The following is a 22,697-nucleotide window of genomic DNA, read 5'->3' as shown; positions in this document are numbered from 1 at the left end:
AAGCATAAAACCATCCGCTTAAGCTCACTCTGCTGCCACTGGAGGTAGAGGAACCTCAAAGAGGGATTTTAAACTTTGAATTGCCTTTTAGAAGTGCCCCATTGCCCCATTTACTTAGGCCTGTGGGTGCTTAGTTTGGAGTCACAACTAAGCTCCAAAATATAGTTGGGATTAATCAAGACCATAAGGTTCTCCCACCAAACAGTAAAGGAATTGAGCACAGCATAAACACACATGTAAAACTGCGGCACAATAAATGCGTGTGTGTGTACACACACACACACACACACACACACACATATATAGAACCGGCACGGTTATGTGTGAAGTTAACTGATGATGGCTGGAGGGAGGAGATGCCACACATACTTGACAGCACTGTGAGGCACTCTCAGTCCCGTTGACTTCAATAGGTTTTGAATCAGGCTGTGCTTTTGCTGTGAAAAGGAACTGCTTAACACAGCATCGTGGGGTTCCTTGCTATTCGTCTCTGAGTAACTCCTGGCAAAGTCACTGGCTTGTAAGTAAAACCACACTTTTTCCAATTGTTAGTACTGCAAGCTGTACCTGGATTCTGCTTCTTTTCTTTCTTTTTATTTTATTTTTCTTTTCCAGACTCTGATAGATCAGCAAGTCTGGCTCTTTAACTAGGTGCCGACTTTACAGACGCAAGTCTGACTACTTAAGGGGGGGCCTGACCTTGGAGAAGATAGTTTCCCCTTCGATGGGAGCACTCTGCTTGAAGCTTTACTCCGGTTAATAAGTAGCATTGAGTGTCAGTCCCAGCAGCTGTCATGCAGGAGGTCTGTCCCTTCAGGCTGCTGCTGCTCATCTGCGTTCAGCTGGCAACAGAAGTGACATCTGTTCTCGGTCCCAGCTGTGAGGAGCACAGAGGTGCCAAAGCCCGACCGCCTTAGTTCTTGATCCAGGAGCAAGGAAGGGTTTCTTATGCCAGACCACGGCCTGGCTTTCAGGAGAAGGGAGGGGGGTAGTCTCCTTCGACGATGGTGGGCTGGGAGGAATGGAAAGAGAGCGACAAATAGGGAGAGAAAGAACAAGTAACAGAGACAGAGAACAGGACAGGAGAACAGAGCGGGAGAAGATATGAGCAGAGAATGGCCAAAAGGGAAGGGAAACACGAGATTTGAAACAACAGGGCTAGTCTGACACAAGGAAAGGAGGAGGCAGAGTAATGAAAAAGACAGAGATTCAGAAGCAGCAACAAATAATTATCCAAGAGAGGCGATTATCTAAAAAGACCGCTGAATAGGGAAACGCCTTACAGAGCTGCAGACTTGGGCTCTGCTGAGCCTGGAAAGCATGACTACCCACAGTCCTTAGCATGTTATACCTTTCAAGGGTCTCCCCTGCAGACTTGGCCATCTGGAGGAGCTTTAGTGTATTTTCTCTGGCCTCCTTCCTTCTCCATCTTATTTAAAAGCGCATCACTTCTTGCTTGTCCAAGTCTTTTATTCACTCATTTATCTTTGTAACTTTGGGATTTTAACTGTGTCATAATTTCAGTTTTTGAGATAGGAATATGCACAGCATGATGGATAAGATCTGATTCAACTTAAAAACTGAAAAGCATAGTTAAATTAACCTGTGGATAAGAAATGCCACATTCCTCTTCAGGCTGGTGTTTGCAAGCCAAGTATATTCTATCATAAAAGTACTTTCATGGTTGGGACTCTTTCCTCAGCACAGGCTCTGAAATTATATTTCTCAAAACTAATTGAGTATTCCTGTAAGAAATAACCAAGTAAAATGTATATTAGAAAAGTGCTTTAAAGCCCTGTCAATCAAAGTCAACTTACCCTGGAAGATGCAGTGTCAGTGACTGTTTCTTTCCCTTGGTGTCTGTTGGAAACATGAGACAAACTTAATTGAGATAAACAACTGGGCTGAGGAATGGGCCGAGGGAGGCAGACGTAATAAAAGCTTACAAGTCTAAAGTTGAAAGAGCATGCATTGTGGGCACAAAGATTTGAACTCATTTTGCTACTTTGCATAGGTATCTTACTGTAGGCACCCAGAGCAGGGCATTAGTCATCTAATTGGCTGCAATTACAAATTATTTGAAACCAGGTGCAAAAGATTGGACTGATCAAATGAGTTGCGCAGAAATAGTGAAAGCAGGGTCAATTTTCTTCTTAGCTTCTCAGACTTCATCTCTTTGAGACTGGCTTTAAATAATGTATTTATAGATATTTTATATCACAACAAATATTAACATTTTAACATTTCATAGCAGATTTTCCTAATCGGAGCCCTTAAAAGATATTATTCTTTTTACAAGTCTCAGCATCTCTCCAAGTTTCAGTGAGAATTAGTTGTGGTTTTAATAAGTGACCTTTGAAACAAACAAGAGGAAATTCCTTTGAATAGCATTCTTTCACTACCTACACAAAGAAAATATCTACCATCTAGTGCACTGCATCTGAATTCATCAGTCTAATAGCCCAAATACTTTTTTTTTCAGACGGGATTAAGACTAGTGCATCTATCCTACAGAGCAGAGATAACAATCATAAAAATTAAAAAATATAAGGTCAAGTCACTACTATGAAGAGCTAAATTCTTCCTATAACATGCTCCTTCTGTGTCATTTAACTGGCGCAACTGCAAGAACAGTCATATTGGGCCAGATCAAAGGTAGCTCTAGCCCTGAATTCTAGCTCCTGAAAGAACATTTTCAACATGAGCCTATTTCTGAACCCCAAAACCCTCCTTAACAAGACTTCCTTAACAGGAAAAGCAGGGATGGCAAAAATGAAATGGAAATGGAGTACAAGGACTACCTTGTCTCTGTCCGCAAGTATATGAACGTGTATTGTCTGGACACCTTGGTGGAATCTTGGTAAGATGGAATAACATTTTGCACATCAAAGTTACAGATGAAAAGGAAAAAATGGAAGAAAGGAGAAATGATATCTCATAAATGCTTTTGTATATCTGGAAATAAATGTGTTCTTTTTTTTAAAAAAAAAAAAAAAGAAGAACAAAGAACAGTGACCAGTAGCAGATATCCAAGACAACAGAGCAAAAAACCTATGACCGTCTGTGGTGTACCCCCTAGCTTTCAATGACCTACACCCAGGGAAAGTCATACCATCGGAAAGTGCTAGCCAGCAACTGGGAATCTTAAGTGGCCTTGGAAGCTGCTCTTTGGATGGCACCTCAAATAGCATTGTGGAAATGAAGAGACTTTGGTGTCATACAGAAATACAAAGCTGAATGCTTAAGGTGTCCAGACACACTTTTATTCTGCAGCCCATGGTAGTTAGGAAGATGAGCTGAAAGCTCCACTGTGATGCTTTAAAGTCAACTAGAATTTTGCCACTGATTACAATGGGGTCGCATTTCACTTTTTATCTTTCTGTTGTTTTCTCTCTTTTTTTAATTTCACTGTCTTGTTTTCATTCTTGCAGCTTTTTTAAGAGAGCCATCAAAACACCCTTTTCAAACTACGTAGCCTAGGAAGCTAAAGAAAAAGATTATAGCTAGAAATTCTTCTGCCAACTGATCTAACAGAAATGAAGCAACTTCATTTTCAGATATTGCATAAAGCAGGTTTGATTGAATACACAAATCTAATTCACTCAACTTTGCAGTTACCAAAAGCATTGCTAGGGCCAGATTCTGTATTCATTTTTTCTGATGAACACATTACCCAAGGAATACTAATTAGAGTGCTTGAGGAGTAAGGTGAGCAAGGCTGGCAGAGTCTGAGCTTTTATTTACTCTGTGTTATCTCTGTCCAAATGTTCAAAGCAATATGGGTGGTGACTGATTCACTAGCTAAATTCAAAACAGCATGTGTGTACAAAAGGCTGCCAAGTTTCTCATGTATATAGCTATTTGTGAGAAGCTATGCATAGACAAAAAGACAATCAACCAGTTTCTTAATTTCATTTTATATCTTTATTCCCATTGTTACTATTAACATTCATCCAAAAGACCATTTAAATTTGGTTTGGATACACAATAGCACTAATCCCAGTCCTTTTTTTTTTTAACAGCATTTTTACTATTTCATGATCTGTATTAGTAGATCTGTTGTGTATTTGCTTCCTGCATAACAGATTTTTGGGTGTATACGTATTATTTAAAAAGATTATTAAAAACAAAAGTCCATAATACAATGATTAACAGTACATTAATGAAGCTTATTATCTTCCATTTAAGTTTGGATTACTACTAAATATGTTTTGATACAGCAGTTCACTGCATGAACATATTCAATTGCATTAAAATAAATTTAAGATAATGAGGTAAGTAAAACAACACAACAAAATAAAAGGTTCTGTTCATTAAGCAAATGACAAGCTGTGCACAATCCAATACTAAGGTTGTAGCACAATGTATATATTAGAGTAGATGAAAAACATAAAGGATTTTCTAATTTCACTTTATTATTATGTGGGGAAAGCACCTCATGGATAGTATTTTAGTCTTAAAGTGTAGAAGAATCACAAAATACAATAATCAAAGAAATATCATTCATCATGTCTTTAGAAGCTTGTGAGACAAATTCCTTCATCAAACTCAATTTATTAATGTAAAAGTGAATTCAGGAAATTTATTTGTGAGAGTTGTCCTGTTAAAATATGAATGCCAACAAGAAATTCATGAGTTCCTCATTTATTTGACTACTTTGCATATGAACGGGCATGAATAAATACAAATAAAATATGCCTATTGTATAGCCATACATAGAGCTAATACAAATGCTTATGTCATACAATGTCAGAAAAGGACAAACTATTAAACAAAATAGAGAGGAGAGAGAAGCAAAGAAGGAAACAGATGATGCATGAGAACTTTGTTAGTTGTATTAGCATGATTTCTGTGTGGAATAAAATATGTGCTTTGGATACAGAACAGAGAGCTAACAACTCTTTATTGTATCTTGTAACAAAGGAATTTTGGGATCAACATCAGCTTCTCAACGAGATTTAAAACAGATATAGATAGTGCCTCAGCAGAAGTTAATAAGCTATTCTTAAGCAATTAAGGAGCACTTATTCCATCCTGGACCACTTTTTATTGCTACTGTCAGTGCTGTGTTGATAGAGCAACTGCAGGATACTGATCCAGGCTTAAAATAATCCTGAAAAAAGGGGGAGAGAGAGACAGAAAGAGATAGAGAAAGCAAGCAGAAGTGAAAGAGAGAGAGAGAGAAAAGGCAAGAAGGAGACACAGAGAGAGAGAAAGAGAGAAGGGGGGAAGAGAGAAGGGGAGAGAAAAAGCAAGAGAGAGTAAGAAAGAAAGAAAAAAAAGAAAGGAAGAGGAGTGGGGAGCAGAGCAGAGCAAAGCAAAAGAGAGAAACCAACCCTGGATCATCCTACTTTTCACTAAGTTTTGCCTGTGCATGAGAGGGAGAGGAACATGATGGGAGTAGGGCTGGAAGATGGGGAACTCCTTCAGTTTGTATTGCCACAAAAGACCCTGTCTTATTGAACCACAACACTCGTAGCTTTTCTCGCTCTGTCCTCTTGAAGAGCTGAGCTGCAGGAAAGAACTTTCTGCAGCCATTGATAGATAACGGAGGGAGAAAAAATTCTTAATCAAAACTAGAAGCTTTATTTGAGCTGGGGTTTTGAACGTTTACTTAGCATGGAGAAGGATCCATCCTGAATGCCATTAAGATAGACATTCCCTGCTTTACTTGGTCTGCCTATTTCTTTTTTCTGGCTAAGACTGGCTAAATTATATTCTACATCTAGGACACAGGAGGATGTAGTCAGTGAAATTTCTAGTGTCATGCCCTTGTGTCTAACTACCAGATATGAGAAATTGTATTCATGAGAACCAGGCAGTGGTCAGGCAGCTGATATGACTGGTTTCAGAGAGAAACTTCTTGAACTGACAGCTCTCTCTCTCTCTGTATAGACAGAATGGGACACTCATGGTGGGAATATTTCACTAAGTCCCTGTTCCCGTCACTGCAGGTACTTAAGGCATTAACCTAGCCCCTTCGCAAGCTGCAGAAGTGCAGTAGTTTCCCAAGAATCTGATGCATAGGGAGAGACAGATGCTTTCAGGGACTGTCCTGCTTTCAGAAATCTTGCATTGCTTTTAGCGGTTGTAATACCTGGAAATACTCAACAGAATAACGTTTCACCATTTTAACCCTCCTGTCCGAACTCTCAACACTTAAATATCAATGTAGTGTATATTTGAACTTGCAACACAGTTTTCTTCCATACATGCTAACCAGCAAGAGATGAAAACTGCAGTCCTGCAGAAGAAAAGAACAACAGAATCTTCCTATTTCTCCATGATCTACAGGTTATGTTGGAAAATATTTTTTGATCTTTTCTCTTCTCCCTAAGCACAGGCACATACATGCATATACATACACACACACATGCACCAAGGATATGCACAATACTTTAGCAATGGTATCAGAGCAAGTTCTGAACGGTGGTACCTGCGTACTAGAAGCGTAGCACTAAAGACTGCTCCACTGAGCATACCTTATCCAGAAAATTGGGCTGTAGCATTTCAATATCCATATGCACACCTCTTCTTCGTTACAAGGTTACCCTTCCTTTTATGAAGGGACCTGAGCCTACAAACACTTATTGCAATGCATGTTTACACTGATGTCAGAAAGGCTGTTCTGTACAATAAACACTGCATTCACTAATAGGTATAGCAGCAATTTTAAAATACTTTCATGTAAGGATCAGGAATTGTGCTTTAGTATTATTTTAACTTAAAGAAAACTTCATAATACAGTCCTACAGTACAACACACAAGCAATGGTGTCAAAGACAATTCTGCACAGAGACTGAATGCTTTGGTGTCCTCCGTGCACTTTTTTAAATGATCAGTACCTCACAAACAGATGTTTCAGTATTATTCCTCAAAGTATGTATCCAGTGCATCTCAGAATGATTTATATTTCATTTTACACTTGTATACACACGTAAGACTTGCATTTTAAAGTATCAAAAATATGTTGTTAAAAGATCTTAATAGTAAATGTCATAAATCCAGAGTTTTCATCAAAGGGTAAAATATGTTTCAAGACCTTTGGTGAATGCATGATGAAAAAGAAACATTTCCAAAAGCTACAAATGATTTATGATCTTATGCTACCAACAGCTGACCAATTAGCTCAGGGTTTCTGTCCTTTATTAATGCCATGATAAGAGCAGCAGCAGAATTTACTGCCTCCTGAAGCGGCAAATGGTCCTGGAAAAAAAAAGGGGGGGGGGAACAATATGTTAACAAAGGTGGAAAAAGTAAATATTTAAGATCCATTTTCAACTAGACAAAATTACCTTATGATTGTTGAAAAAAATCAAAACACGTTTATTTGCATTTATTAGAAGAAAAACCCTTCCAAAACTTGATTGTTTTAAGGAAACACACTTTCACAGTAATATCACTATTCTGTTCTCCACAATGATTTAAAAAGCAAACATAGAAAAATTCAAAGAAATGGAATATATTTTAATTGCTGGAATTAATGTCATCTATCCAGAGATGACCAAAACAGAAGCTTAATTCCATTGCTTCCTTTCTTAATTGATTTTTAAAATCTAAAAGGTAGTCCAAATTCTGGGTAAATGTTGGAAAAAAAATGTAGGATTTAATTAAGTAGCATAGTTAGGACCTATAACTTTAAGCACCTACAAAATCCTGTCTGCATTCTACAAACCACTTAAACTCACAAACTGAAAAGTATTTAAGCACTGGCACTTCAGTAGTTTAGGCTGTTCTTTATATCAAATAGCTAAAAATGTAACGTGGTTTTGATAGGCAAGTATAGAGACTAATGCAGGACAAAACATGGGAAATATGGGACTTTGATTCCTTGCTTCTAACTTAGCACTCCAGAACAGATTTGAAGATGACCTTTGTCCGATTTCCAAGTTTTCTTAATTGTACTGGGCATAAAATGTTGGACTAGTGCAGCCAGTAACATTTTCATTTGCCCATTGGGAAAATATCAATAGGTGTAGCCTGACACGGACAGAAACAGGAGGGAACAATTTCTGTGAAGCAGCAGAGAAAAAGAAAGGTCTACAAAACTAAAAAGGATCTAGAAGAGTTTCAAATACATAAAATGTGCTACAAAGAGAGAACCAAAACTGCTGTCCATACCCACATTGGACAAAATCAGAAGTAATAGGCTTAAGGGAAATTAAACTGGGATATAAATTAGAAGTCAGGAAATCCTTTTAACAATAAGGATTGGTATACAGTGAGAAGGACTATTGGATAGATGAAAGAAACTCTGCCATTAGCGTCTTTTGCTTGTTTTGCTTTGTTTTTTAAAGGATAGGTTAGACAAACACGTAAAACATGATAAAGGTATAACATAGTCCTGCCTGGGGCAGGAAGATGGGGTAGTTTGAGTGTAAATCTTTTCACCACCATTTTTCTAAGATGCTAAATCAAGGAAGTACTTGTAGATGACACATTTAAGAAACCTGGATTAATGGAGAAAGAGAAAATGGTGTTAACAAAAAGGTAATATCAAGCACTGCTTTTTAAGGAATAAGACTACTGCTGAAGGGACCTATATAGCTAGTATGGAGGAAAGCTGGAGACTTAATAGCTGGGGTTGAAGGAAAAAATGATAAGGGAAAGGTGTCTCTGAAGTATATCTCTGAAACACTCTAAATCGTATAGCCTTATGTATTATAATGTTCTTATTAACATTGTAGAAGACAGGAAACATGCCAGAGGTGGAACTGGGTAGAACTGGAAATAGCTAGTTTAAACCTGATTCTTTTATCATTTCTGGAAAACGGATATTTGTATCTGAGTAGAATTTTATTCTAAAAATCACTGAACAAGTAAACTGTTACAACTTGTAACCCCCCTCCCCAAAGATTACACACCTCATAAATTCATTTTATATATTTTAATATGCAGTAAAAGTGTTTACTTGTGGTCTAAAAAATTGTCTCAGAGTACCAGTGTTCATCACAACTGCATCTACCATTTACTGAGGGACAGATCCTGCACTTTGCACTTGGGCTAAGCAAGAAAGGAGAATTCAGCTAAGCGAGGGATGCAGAACTATACTCGTAGGTCCTGCTTCTCCCGTACCTTTTACCATGGACTCCTGGTGCAAAGAAAAAGTCAGAATCCACCACTCAGATTTGGTAGGGGTTTCACTCCCTCATTCCCCATAAGTATAAATAGCTGTATAAGGTACAAGGAGAGTGGAAATCATGTGCATATACCCTTCAGACAGCAAACACTGAAATCATTTTCAAGATCTAGCAACACATTTCTTGACATTGAGCAGTGCCAAGCTCTCTGCTCCACTCACCCCTTTTGCTTAGTTTATCTTGAGAAGCACTTCACAATTACAGACACCATGGTTTCCAAATGGGCTTCCAGCCATATCTGAAGTTGGCTGGAGGTGTGTATTTTTTTCCCCATTTCACAAAAAAGAAAAATACACCTGGACGGGAATGCTGTTAATGTTTCCCTCAATAAATCTTTCCACATCCTCTGTTGGTTACTGGATTCAGCGCACATTCCTTTGCAGTAATAAATTATTTAAGTTTTTGAACATAAAGGAAAGCAAGAGAAAGAAATTTAGTTTTCACAGGAGAGATTGAAAGTGACACCATAATATTCCCTTAGACTGAAAAAACCTTTTCCTAAAACTAAAATTAAGGCTTTAGAGCTAATTTTCATGCTCTGAAGGAAAGACATAGAAAACTATGGATAGTATTTGTAATCCATATAACGTGGCACAGCACTGCGTATAGAAACCTGTATGCAAAAGTGGTCTATAAACCAAACAAACTGACCGGCAAATTGCAATTTGTCCAAAAGAGGAGAAACACATAAAGTAAGTAGCACAAACAAAAATGCATTTACAAACTTTAAATAACTTCACTTGTAATAATCTGATTATTATTACTATTTAGGAAATCTACTGGGTTTTGTCTTTTTTTAAATCAATCTATACAATGGCAGGAACAATGAACTGCCATACAGGATTGGTCCCGGTAAGTCTGTCTTTGGCAATGGCCAGAACTGTATTCTCTAAGTGAATACACATTACCTGACTTAAGATAAAAAATGGAATAGAAGATTTGTTCTTAACTCTATACAGTTACATTATAATTATAGGTTAAACTATATAGTGAAGTGTGTACTGAAGCTTGCAACAGAGTAATCCTTTTAAGTATTTATCAAAGGGTGTGCTAATTTTTAGATTCATAGTGTTGCTCCTTCTTGGTAACACTGATCTCCAGGTCAGTATCCAATATCCGGGCCACTAGCCAGTCTCTCAGTGAAGGAGAAATCAGTTACACAAAGGTTAAGTATGTGCTGAATTTAACTTGCTTTATTCTCCCAGCCACAGTGTTACTGGAAAGAAGTAGTAAATAACATGAAGAACAGGACTCTTCCAGGAATTTCAAAATCACTGTATACGCGGTATCTTTCTGAGAATCAAAATCTGTTCTTAAGCTAGGAATCATTACTGTAGCAATGATCTGACTGTCATAGCATATTCACAATTATTTAAATTTTGTTGATCATTTTTAGTTCTTATTATCACCAAAAAGAGAGCAGAAATAGAAATTTTAGCCAAAAAAAAGAGAACACATGGTTCAAAGTGTAGGCATAACATTGATTTATACAATGATATAGTTATATCTTATGTATTCTTTCTCCTCTTCCGAATCCTGCTAACAATTTGTTTCATTTTTAGGCCATTACTGTGCATTAAGGAGACATTTTCTGTGCATCATAACAAACCTTAGCTTTTTCCTAAGTGGTTACAGGTGATTTGGAAACCAGCAGTGTTTATGCAGACCATAAACAAGAATTTAAATGACAGAATTAAAGAACAACCCAGAAAAAAAAAAGAATATCGTGGATCTTTCTTAATTTAAAGTTAAACAAATAAGTGAATACTTCAAGTCCCCCGGCTATATCCTTAAAACACCCATGTTTCTGACACTGCAATGTTATTTCTGGCAACAGTGCTGATTACAGCCTATAGTGCCTACGGGGAGGCTTCAATAAGGGTGCCAGGACAAATTACCACACCTAACCCCATTGCACATACAGGCCTCCAATCCTCTTTTATATTCAATGGTGTAGTATTAAATCTTTCAAAAATCTCATTATTAGTTGCAGGAAGTCAAATAATCAAGCAGAACCAGGCCTTCACTTGTCTAATTGCCTGACATGTTTGGATATATTGTAACCGTGATAAAAAACAGGATGTAAGAACAGAATGATCAATACGAATCCTCGTGTAGCCCACGAGAACTCTCTCATGTTATCGCCCACCCACTGTTCAGGTTTATAAATTCCAAGAAGGGAACAAAGGGAACATACTTCAGCGTACTAGTTAGTGAATGCACATCCGTGCATGTACTGGATGGCTCAAACACAAATAGTTCTTTTACTCATCAGCAAAATCCTTAAAAAAGACTGTGACCTTTAAATAACAGTCAGAGGCAGTAACAGTTTTAATAGATTAATGACTGAAGTTCCCCATGACCAACTGATGCACTATGATCCCCCCTAAACCATTGTGATATTCACTGTCTATTCATTTCATCCAGCTGACTTAAATGAGTCTCTTGTAAAAAAGAAAATCCCCAAACCCCTAACATTTCTTGGCCATTAATAAAGAGAATTTTTTATTGTTTGAACAGATGATTAACTACATTTATAAGCTAAAAACAAAACTTCTACCACATTATATTTATGTACTTTGGAAAAGAAAGTACTCAGAAACACTGCCAACCTTATAAACCATAAATCCACACAACAGCACTTTGATTCCAAAATAAAATATCCACTTTGTCTGTTATTAAATAGTAAAAATATTCCAACATAACCATATTATGTGATGGTTGTAACTCATATTCAGAATTTATTTGATGCAGAGTAACTGACTGTAGGGGTTTTCTGGTCTACAGAATAAAACTGGGAATGGATACAGGGACAGAGTTAAAGTTGTGTTTGGAACATGCAATGTGATATTTTACAAATGTGCATTTATTTAAGAAACTGTGAAGATATCTGAATATTTATTGACATTCCCCTAACTATTCATTTCCTTGCTTCAATCTGTTTAGGATTTCCACTCCCTCCCAAGCTGGAACTTCATATACAGCATTTCAACTTACATATATACAATTTAAACATAGCTTGAAAACCACAGACTACACTTATTAGCACGAAAAAAAAATACCTATGCAGGTATTAACTCTGCCTTATACTGCACATCTCTAAAAGAATAAAACAGCTGTGCTCCATTTTTTGAAGACTGTTTAACTGTAACATTATTTAACTTTCTATTTAATACATTTTTAAAAAATGAATAGAACTGTAATGTTAGCACTGATCATATAGCTGATGGGAAGCCTGGAAACATGATTTAAAGACAATGCTCCATTGAGGGAACATCGATATTAAGCCAGTTAGTTCTACAGCGGTGGGGAGAGGGGGCCAGGGCACGAGCTGGTGCTGGCCTTTCCTAATCCTTGCTGCCCCTTTGTAAGCGGGCTCCCCAGCACAGCGCTGGCTCCTGCCAGCGAGCGTGTTCCCACACAATGGCTGGGTACGGTTCAGGGGACAGCACAGGCCAGGCACTGCTCCCAAGAGGCAGTCTGAATGAGGCCACCCTCTTTCGGGAAAAAGAGTTTAGCCATACGGACGTGAGACATGCTGTGCCTTTTAGCCTTAGGACAAGAGAACCATCCCGGGCCTGTTTTCCTTACCATTACAGATGTAGCCTAAGTATCACTGTGAAGTGACAGTTGTATGTGTTTCTCCTTCTACCCAAATGGATCAAGCATACATGAAACTACAATAAAATTTTACACTAAGACTGAGGCACAAATACCATGTAACTACCACATAAACATAGCCATAAAAAAAAAAAAGATGAACTGTTCCATGGAAATCTTTCCCACTGAAAGACTTCAGCGTGACAAATAAAGACAGAGACGCAACACACTGAAAGACAACACTCGTGCCATATCTCAGATTCCTGCAAACTTAAGGAGAAAGATTGGAAACAGCAAAAGGGATAGCCTGATGAAGCATGCCCACTCTTCTCCTTTGCAGGGTGAGCCTACATGTACACCAGGCACAGGAACCATAAGGTATGGGTGGAAGAGAAAACGGCTGATATAGTTTGCATTTTGGCAAGCACATTGCAAAACACTCCATTGGCAGTATACGAGAAGCTGCTATTAATTTAAAACTCCGTGGGATGCTGCAACTTATACTAAGGCTATACCAGGTGTCTCCAAAACTCGCCTAATATCACATTTTATTCTTCAAATTTTTTTTTTCATTTAAAAAGATGACGTGGGGAGGTGTTGGGGTGTTTTTTCACTATTAGAAATCAATAGTATTACATAGATTGGTCTCTATTCTAATTTCACAATGAGGAATTCTCTGATAGATTCATGAAGAAGCATTTTTCTTACTTAAGATGTGCAGTGGCATTGCATCTACATATCAAAGCAACCTCCACTTGTACAACACTACAATCTAATCTGAAGCCTCCTTTCTTTTTAAAATGCTTCCACGTTACATTTTTTGAATCTATGTGCCAAAGGATCTATTGATAAATGACATCTCATACATATCAATGCAACCATGTACCTCAGTAAGAAGATAGCTATGCAGATCATTCTAAAAGATAAGAAAACTATTCCACTGAATATTTTTAGCTTTCCTTTCAAGTAATACACAAATAGATAAGGTAGCATTTGAGTTCAGATAGATAGCTGGGTTCAGAATCACTCTAGCAGGTTCACAGTTGAACCTTTATATACACAACTTGCTCCCTTTCTGCATTAAGAAAATGCAATCAGTTCTTTGTTACATGGATATCCCCCAAAATAGAAAGACTTTAGAAATATATATACTCTGCATGCAATGGAGAATTGAGAAGAGAGATGTGAGTGGCACTGCAAGAACCAGGCTGTCACTGTGCTATTGGAGCCTAACAAACAGACCTGTTAGCTAAGAAACTGTGATATACTTGAGTTGCTTCCCAGCAGTTACATAGTTGCACATTCATGCTACAGTCTGCCCAAACCCAGATAAGCTGTGCATAAATATGTGAGAGTGTACTATCTCTCTCTTTCTCCTGTAATATTCATTTACCATGCCTTTATAGTTTGTCATAAGGAAATGGAAAGACATCACCATTTAAAATGACTATGTGAATAAACTGAGGACAAGTATTTTAAATCTCCCAGCCTCTGTAAAGATTATGTGCTTAATGATATTATGCTATTGGCTACATTTTTTCACCTAAAATTCAAAGAGTTAGACCTGAAGGTAAAGGTTGGTCTTTCATTAAAAAAAAAAAGAACGGGGGGGGGGGGGGRGGGGGGGAGGGAGTCAGTCATTCCTTCTCTACTATGGATGGAATAGATGCAATTCGCCTCAACCAACAGATTTAAAACAGCTCCATGATTTAAATGTTCTGCAACATGTAGGTGACTTGGGTTCAGTACCCTGCTTTGTTTGAAGAGTATTAACAACTCACACTTTTTCTGGATTAGGGTTAAAATTCCTGTTGAAGAATACCCATTCTACATAGACTCACTGCATCACAACACAAAAATGATGTGACCCCAGGCTAGACCAGGCCCAGTCACTTGGGGAGCAAGTGAAAGCTGGTTTCTAACCTCTCCCCAAAACCTGGCTTTTGTTTTTGTTCTTTTGATGTAAAACAGATAAGCAGTCTCTGTAACAGACGTGAGCTGGGTGCCAATGCCTACGTCATTTGTGCAGGGTTAGGCTGTATGTTTCTTAGCTCTTGTCCTCTCCAAGTCTTTCTTCCCCCTGTAAGAAAAGGTGTTAGAGTGATCATACTAAATAATCAATAAAAATCCCTGGACCAAACAATTCTCAAAAGAGTGTGTTATAAAGAGTACTTTCATAATGCTTCACCATCGTAGCTTAAGCAAGAGTTCTTGTTCAGCACTCGCTCACACTATTAGATCTATGCTCTTGGCAACAGTGACAGTGCCTGTAGTGACAGCAGGACCAATCATCAACAATCTTCCCCTGCAAGTTGTTCAAAAAGCTACCTAATGCTTGAGCTAGCAGCCAGTTCTGACCTGTATTAACTGGTACAAAAATACTGGCAGAAATAAGCCATTTAACAGATGTGGTTGCCTGCTAAAGGTAGAAGTATATTAAGTGTTTGAGGTTTCTTAGAGGTGGTCTTTTAATACACTCTGTTACCAAATAAGACCGTAATATTACATGTATTAATATTAATAAATGTTACTATAGTATCTACAGGCCCTATGAGACATCACTCTGGTAACCTTGTAAAACACAACATAAGCTTTTGTGGGGGGGAGGGAGGTAAGGGTGAAGGCAACATTATTTCTTAATATCAATACAGGAAAAACAAAATGCTCCTAAGGCACAGAAGACTGGCTTTCTTCTCTGAAGCTGCTGAAGCCTCCTAAAGCTGTGGCAAGTCTTTCCTCTGGTTTCAGTAAACTTTGGATCAGTCCAATAGCAGCGACAAACTCATGTGGGAGTTGAATTTAAATCTTCCATGCAGCAGCATATAATAGCATTTCCCTCTGTGTGTATGTGGTGGTGTATCTTCTGCTGCCTGTTGCACTGTAAGAGTCTATAAATACTTTGATGGACTGTGGTGTTAAGTTTTGCAGGCAGCCAGGAACACATAGCAGACCCACCACACACACACATACAGAAAAATGGGCTAAGTAGTGTTGGCTTCCTGCAAAACATAACACCCCAATCATGCAAATCATTTACAGACTGTTGCAGCACAGCAGGCACCAACAGAAGACGGTGGAACTATGGATCATGCATGAATGTATTATTTGCCACATGGGACTAGTAGCAGAGCGAAAGCTGCTTAGCTTTTTCTATTACTTATAAACTAAGAAACACRGTGCTTTCAAGTTCAGTTGCACTTGATGATTAGTGTTTTACTCCTAGCTGAGCTACAAGAAGCCTGCAGTGTATAGAAAGGCAAAAATGTGTAAGTAGAGAAGATTGAGAGAAGTGGTGGGGAAACAGGTTAGGGGAAAAGAAGAAAGAGCAGAGGTAAAAGTGGGGGTCTGAGACTGGATTCCTTGGTGAATTTTTCCCACAAGTTGAGCAATGCTCATATTTTAATACTTCAGTAGTCTTCCTTAAAATATTTTACTCTTTCTTCTAACTAACCTAAGGCAATTCAATGGAAAGAAAGATCTTTTCCCATGTATTTTTGAAGGCACAAAATGATACTACGTTACTTGAATAAAACTAGGAAAATGCTCTAGGCTACCAAGCTAGCCATCAAACACTTTCTAATGCATGATTCAATTTCATACTCATCATTCTTTAACTTCTTCTCAAACATTATTGCTGCTACTGAGAGAAAAGAAACAAGGATATCATTACAGTAGCAAAAAGCACCCTATATTAGAATGAATGAAAATACTTCCAGATGAATTCTTAATTCTTAAAAAGTTTGTGTCATCTGTTGTAGAAGGCTCCTTATGTGCCAAAGTAGGAGAGGTCATAAATACTATATTACATTTCAGGACAACTTGGGTGTTTTTGTTTGTTTGTTTGTTTAAATAAACTACAGAAAGGTGCAAAAATACAAAAATATTTAAATCAAAATCAAGTTTTATTAGACAAAAAAATTCAGTATGGCTTCCAAGGGAATCACATTTTCATAGGAATGAAGGTCAGTGGAGACCACTGCTTCACCTCTTTTGACCTTTTCTTAGGCTAAGCCACTAAATTTCATCCAAACACTGTGCAGCAGTCCCCTAAGGTTAAGTTAACCATCTCAACCTTCAAAATATAAAAAGACGTGCCATTGCTAAAGATCAAGCAAGAATACTATCAATGCCACATGCTCTATCTGATAGGGAAATTGTGCCACATACTGTGGGCAAAATAAATAAATAAATAATCGAAGAAACTGGTAGAATGTTTCTACACAGTGAAATCTGAGGTCATCAGTGTAACCATAAAATTATAAGTAAGCAACTATCAGGTACCTAAATACTTCTCTTAACTGTGTTAAAGCACTATCCTATCCTTTTTAGGATATGACAAAAATCACCTAATGCCGAGATAGAGAGATGAATACAGCACTTCTTCATATATACTTATTGCAAATACATATCTTATGGCAATTTTAACACAGCAGATTTCTAAACTATAGGTTTTTCCTTTCTGTCCCATATACTATTGAAAATGTAGGGGTGTGTGGGGGTGTGGGGGTGTGTGTGTGTGTGAACTACACAGTTTTCAAATACATAAGTTGCTAATATGAAGTACATCACGTGAAATGCTTTAGCTATCACAGGTAGAATTTTGTATACAAATGTACATGAGCGCTTTATACTGAAAAAATGATGGGCATACATTTTGCGATTGTGATCAGTGTTATAGAAGATGACTGGGGAACATTTAATTACTGTAACAAAATGGGAAAGTCTGGGTGAAGAATGAGTGATTCATTCGAATCTCCAGTGGGATGCTAAAAACCAGCACAGAGGAAATAAGAGCATTTTTCTCCATTCTCTTAGCCTAAAGCATTTTTTTTCTCTCCTCTAGGCACAAAATTCATATGGAACATTAAACCTGTTATAATACTTGCCTCCAAAATAAGAGGAGGCATGTTTCAAAAATTTGTATCCATTCTGTATGTTTCCTGATCAGTCATTAAAATCTTCAATATACAACTTCTACAGACTGTGAATAATCCAAAATACAAGCATGTGGCTGCAGTAACTAATTGATTGGAAACATTCCTCTTGATTATATATAATTCATTTGAGATGGTTCAGAAGAAAAACTGCATAACCTATTAAAAAACAAAATTAAAACTTCTCCTTTGGGGGAAGAAGTAAACAAAAGCTGAGAGATTCTGAGGGGCAAAGTATGTGTACACATGTGCTGTGCTATTGTTCACATCCCAGTCTTGTGGCTTCCAAGCTTTTAGGACAATAATATCAGTTTAGTGGGGTAAAGGCCACATTCCAGTCTTGGTTACAGAAATATAAACCAAAGCAACTACAGTATTACCAGCACAGTTATTCTGCAATTACAGATATATAACTGAAATTAAACTTTAAACACTATTTTTTGCTGTAGCTGACCTCATTTTTAATGCTTTTTAAACTGATCTTTCAAAATTTCAAAAGCAGCTTTAAAGTTAGTGTTTTGGATAGTGAGACACAGTGAAAGACTGTCTGTCCAGAAGCTCATTTTTAAGGGTTTCACAGGTTTCCCTAATTTAATGTTTTTAATGAGAATCAAAGATGTTGCTTGCAAGTGGCTCATGAGTTGCACCACCTCATCCTTCTGTGAGTGACTGACTATAAAGTAAATCATAAATACTTCATGTTTAAGTTACACAGTGAAATTTGAAATAATTCTTGAATTATATCTTGATATTTAAAGTTGAACGCCCATCCTACATCTTTCATCTTATCATTCAAATTCTATTACTTTGATAATATTCAGGTAACCTTTAGGTACAGTTTATGCTTCATCTCTGACTTCCTTTCCTGGGTCTTTCTTTCTAAATGTACTAACAGGTACAGTTGAGGGTCTACAGCCTATCGGAAGGCAAACATGTAAATTCCTTACAATTCAAGACTTTTTGATGCAAGGCCAACTAGTGTATTTTCCCAAAAAATAAAAATTCCAGAGTGGTGAAGAAGTGTCCAGAAATGGGACAAAAGGTTGTAAAGGCATGAGGTGATATCTGTCCTTGGAGAGATGACTGGAATTAGCATGGGAAGAACAAATTACAACACAAGTCATTAAAAATGATTCATTCCCTTTGTCTGTCTCTCACAGCAGTATGACATTTTTAATACATTACTTTTGCAGTAATTCTGATTGTTTTCAAAGGGCCTTTTCACAAAACACTGACTTGGTCTGTGCTCCAAAGCAGTTTGCATGCAGTGGATGCAAAGGGCAGGAAAGGAACTTACATCACTTGCAGGCAATGAATAATTCTATGAGCAAAGGAGCCTTTCATTAATGCATTCAAAACCATTATGGTATTTGCCTCTATTGTTCTTCCAGATGGAGCACTTGTCTGGCTAAGGTTTGCACCTAAGCAGTGTAGGAAGCAGACAAATTTTGGAAAAAAATTTCTAGAGGAAGGATGGTGCCTGAAGTCTGGTGTGAGCAGAGGCACCGGGTTCAGAAAGCAGCAGCAAATGTGTAGTGTCAAATCCAATGGACAGATCAGAAAAGAGTCATACAGGTAGTGGTTACCGTGCAGCAAGAGAACCCTTTGTAGCACAAGTGCTCTATTTTCACTCAGTGGCTGAGAGGAACTGAGAGCGCAGGACACGGTACCCTTTTGTTGCAACACAAATGGTAATAGATGGGCAAAGCTTAGGGATACAGCACAACTTATGGCTACAGTCAAGGTATCTTCAAGTCAGTTAACTTGCTAGCAATACACTTGGAACAGCATAAAACATCAACACGGACTAATCACACAGGTACTTACTTTCTCAGGTGTTTTTTGCAGCCCATAGGTAGTTCATGATGTAATACCTATTCTGAGTCTGGGCCCCAACCTGACCATGCCTCTACAGCTCAAGGCACTCAAAATGAAAATATATCCAAGTGATAAAACTCTTGTAAAATAACAAAGATTTGGCTTTGTGCTTTTAGTTTTAAAATAGCTTTTATTTTTCCCCTAATTCCTTCATTTCCTTTTCTCCTGTTTAAAAAAAAGAAAGGAACATAACTAATTTTGATTTAGCAGATGAATTATTTGCACTCCGTAATTAAGGTATTTTATTAAAAATGAAAATAGATAAATATTTTGTTAGCAACAAACACATCTGCATGCCTTGTTATGAGATTAGTATTCAATGTTAATCTAAACCTTCAGGTATGCTGCATTTTAAGTTGTATATTGGAAGAGTCTCTGTTTTATAGCCTTGAATACTTTCAATTAAATTGTTACCAAAGTTTCCTTTCAAAACATCCTAAAACCATCTTGTGCATACTTACAGCTTTAAATATGTTTGTCACTGTCTGCAAAGATAACTTCAGTTCTCCCTGTTATTTTCTTGTGATAGGCATTTGATTAAGAAACTATTTATTAAGGTTTCCAAGGCATGGCCAACACAAGGTATAAGATTTTACCACATCGCTTACTCCTCACTTTAAAATTTCGCTCATCCAAAGCTAACTGAAATTAAGGACAAGTGACCAGTGCTGTTTTTACAGAGATGGGAAGCACTAGCATTTCTCATAAAAAAGGTTACCATTCTTTCAAGACAGCAAGGTAAAAGAGGCTATATTATTGTCTTGTAGCCTCCCCACAGGTGCAGCATTTTTGTGTCTCAGCTTTCCCCAGAGCTCCTTTTGCTATAGCCAATATTTAGAAGTGATGCAAGGACCACCGTACTGGAAAATACCTGCATAATTCACTAGCTGGATCTCTAAAGTACTTTTAAAATGTCAATTGATAATAAGATTGAAAATAGACTCAAGAATAACTTAGAGGTATTAACAAAACTGTTGGATTATTTTCTGAATACAACTGTCCAAAATGGAAGCAAGAAGAACAAAGTAGTCTTCAGTTTGATGGCAATTTTGGCAGCAGCAATGTTGATCATTAGAGGTCCTGGACATAAGTTTTACCACTTCAGAGGAATTTTAAATCGGTTAGAAAAAACTCATTACAACTGTGTTGTAATAGCAACATTTATGCTTAAGGGAAACATAGTAGCCTTATTTTGTTGGATTTGGGTCTCAATATCCATAGCTGCAGAGGAAATAACTCCCATTAAAGGGATAGTTACCCAGCTGAGAACCTGTGAATGGCACTGACAGCTTCCACAATACGAGTCCGAACAAGCACTGTGTGAGTCCTGCTGTTATGGGCTGTAGAACTGTTATGTTATAGATTTGTTTGGCTAAAAAGGGGAACGTAGCTCCATTTAAGTCTTATCCAGATTAAAAAATTAGTTTAGCCGCTCAGATAAGTTAGGTGTTAGTTAAGAATGAATCTCCTGGTGCTTTAACTAGAAAGAATAACTTTTTCTTTTACTTTTCCTCATTTTTTTCCTTCCAGCTTCAGTATTTGCTTCTTTCCAATTTCAAAGCTGCATTTAAAACTGCATCTATCTTTTGACATGGGTAATGATTTCACAGTGTCCATCCCCTCAGCCTGCACTGATCAGATGAATGTGTGGTTTGGCTCTTTATAGCCATGTTTTACAAGTTTCTTTCGGACAAAGGAAGTAATCTCAAATTCCATTTCTGCTAATTCTCTTCTTCATTCAATATCCCTTTTGTCTTCAACAAACTCTATTCCCTTGTGTCTACTTTTGGCCTCAGCTTTTACCCTGTATGCTCTACTTCCATAAATCTGCTGTCTATTCAGTGAGCAGAACTATGTTTACAGCACTATGTACATGCCACAACTTCATTTCTTAACATTATTAGTCTCAGCCATGTCCACTTCACATTAACTACTGAGATTAACTTTCTATTTTTTTTTAATATTTACCTTTTAAGAACTTTTGCATTAACAGTGCTACTGAATACCTTTTTCTATGCTCAAAGTGAGATTCCATTCTACCCGTCAGACAAATCTACTAATAACTTATGCTTTATCTTCAAGACCCATTAACAAAACACAAACTGTCTTTTACTTGAGAGTGTCTACGTACTAGCTCCATTCCAAAAATGGGATTTACAAACCCTCATTCTCTCAGTTACTACTTGCTGATTATTTCCCACTGGTTTCCACATATCCTTTCTTTTAACCAGATATAACATTAGCAGAAAAGATTTCTGAAAGTTTTCAGCCTAATACTCGTCTGAAAAATTCTTGTCTTCATGTCTCTATCATTTTACTTTTCTTATAATACTGATTTTGCAGCACATATTTTTGCATAAACTGCACAGCATAATAGAAATGCTTAGAAGAAAACTTCCTGTCTTCTACTCCCCTTGAAGTTTTGAAACACTTTCAGAGATGAGGCTTTGTGCTTTCCTGTTCTCCTTAACAACATGCTGGAAAATATAAACAATCAGTTTATTTCTTCCCTTTAAAGAATTCAAAAATCAAATTTTCAATATTCAGATTTTGCTTTTATACAAAACAGAATCATTCAGTCTTTCTTAATCGTAGTGCTTTTACAACACAGCTAGGATGTTATTCTGAGTGATAGTAGAATATCCAAATTATTTTTCCTATTTTTTCAAATATTTTAAATATAATCTATAGGATTGTATTAGTTGGATGGAAATCTAAATTTTCAATTTTAATTTTTGTGTGCTTGTTTATGACCAGTGTCAGAACCATATGAGCAAATACTAAAATTAATTTGTCCAATCTAAATTCAAAAGAAAAAATATGGTTGCATAAGAAGAAAAAAAAGATCTGCGGTTTCCACCAGTGTATCATAAATTTCAATTAGGGGCAATATAAATAATTCTGTAATGACAATTAAAATGATTAATCAAGAAGTTTTCCATCTTTAAAATTCAAACCAAATATCAAAAAGCACGTATTTTAAAGTGCAGAGCTATTTATGAAACCAAATGTAGTAAGGCCAAAATCCTCTTTCCCAAAACATTTCTCAATTTACTTAATGACATTAGGATTCATTTTGGGAAGCAATGAATTTAGAGAGTTTTGTATAAGTTTCTGCAGCTATCATCATTTTAAGTAAATATAC

At 37.1% G+C, this 22,697-nt stretch overlaps 1 protein-coding gene across 1 annotated transcript in view; it reads right to left on the bottom strand.

Annotated features, from left to right (window-relative positions):
- Positions 1–7,101: 7,101 nt before the first annotated feature.
- Positions 7,102–22,697, bottom strand: part of ISPD (isoprenoid synthase domain containing) — a 129,602-nt gene continuing 114,006 nt past the window's right edge. The window contains exon 10 of the mRNA XM_026077098.1: positions 7,102–7,206. Coding sequence (XP_025932883.1) covers positions 7,102–7,206 — 105 coding nt within the window. The remainder of the gene's footprint in view (positions 7,207–22,697) is intronic.

This window comes from Apteryx rowi, unplaced genomic scaffold (assembly GCF_003343035.1).
Source record: "Apteryx rowi isolate R43461 unplaced genomic scaffold, aptRow1 scaffold_449, whole genome shotgun sequence".
Classification (NCBI taxonomy): Eukaryota; Metazoa; Chordata; class Aves; order Apterygiformes; family Apterygidae; genus Apteryx; species Apteryx rowi.
This window is presented reverse-complemented; position numbering and strand designations above follow the sequence as displayed.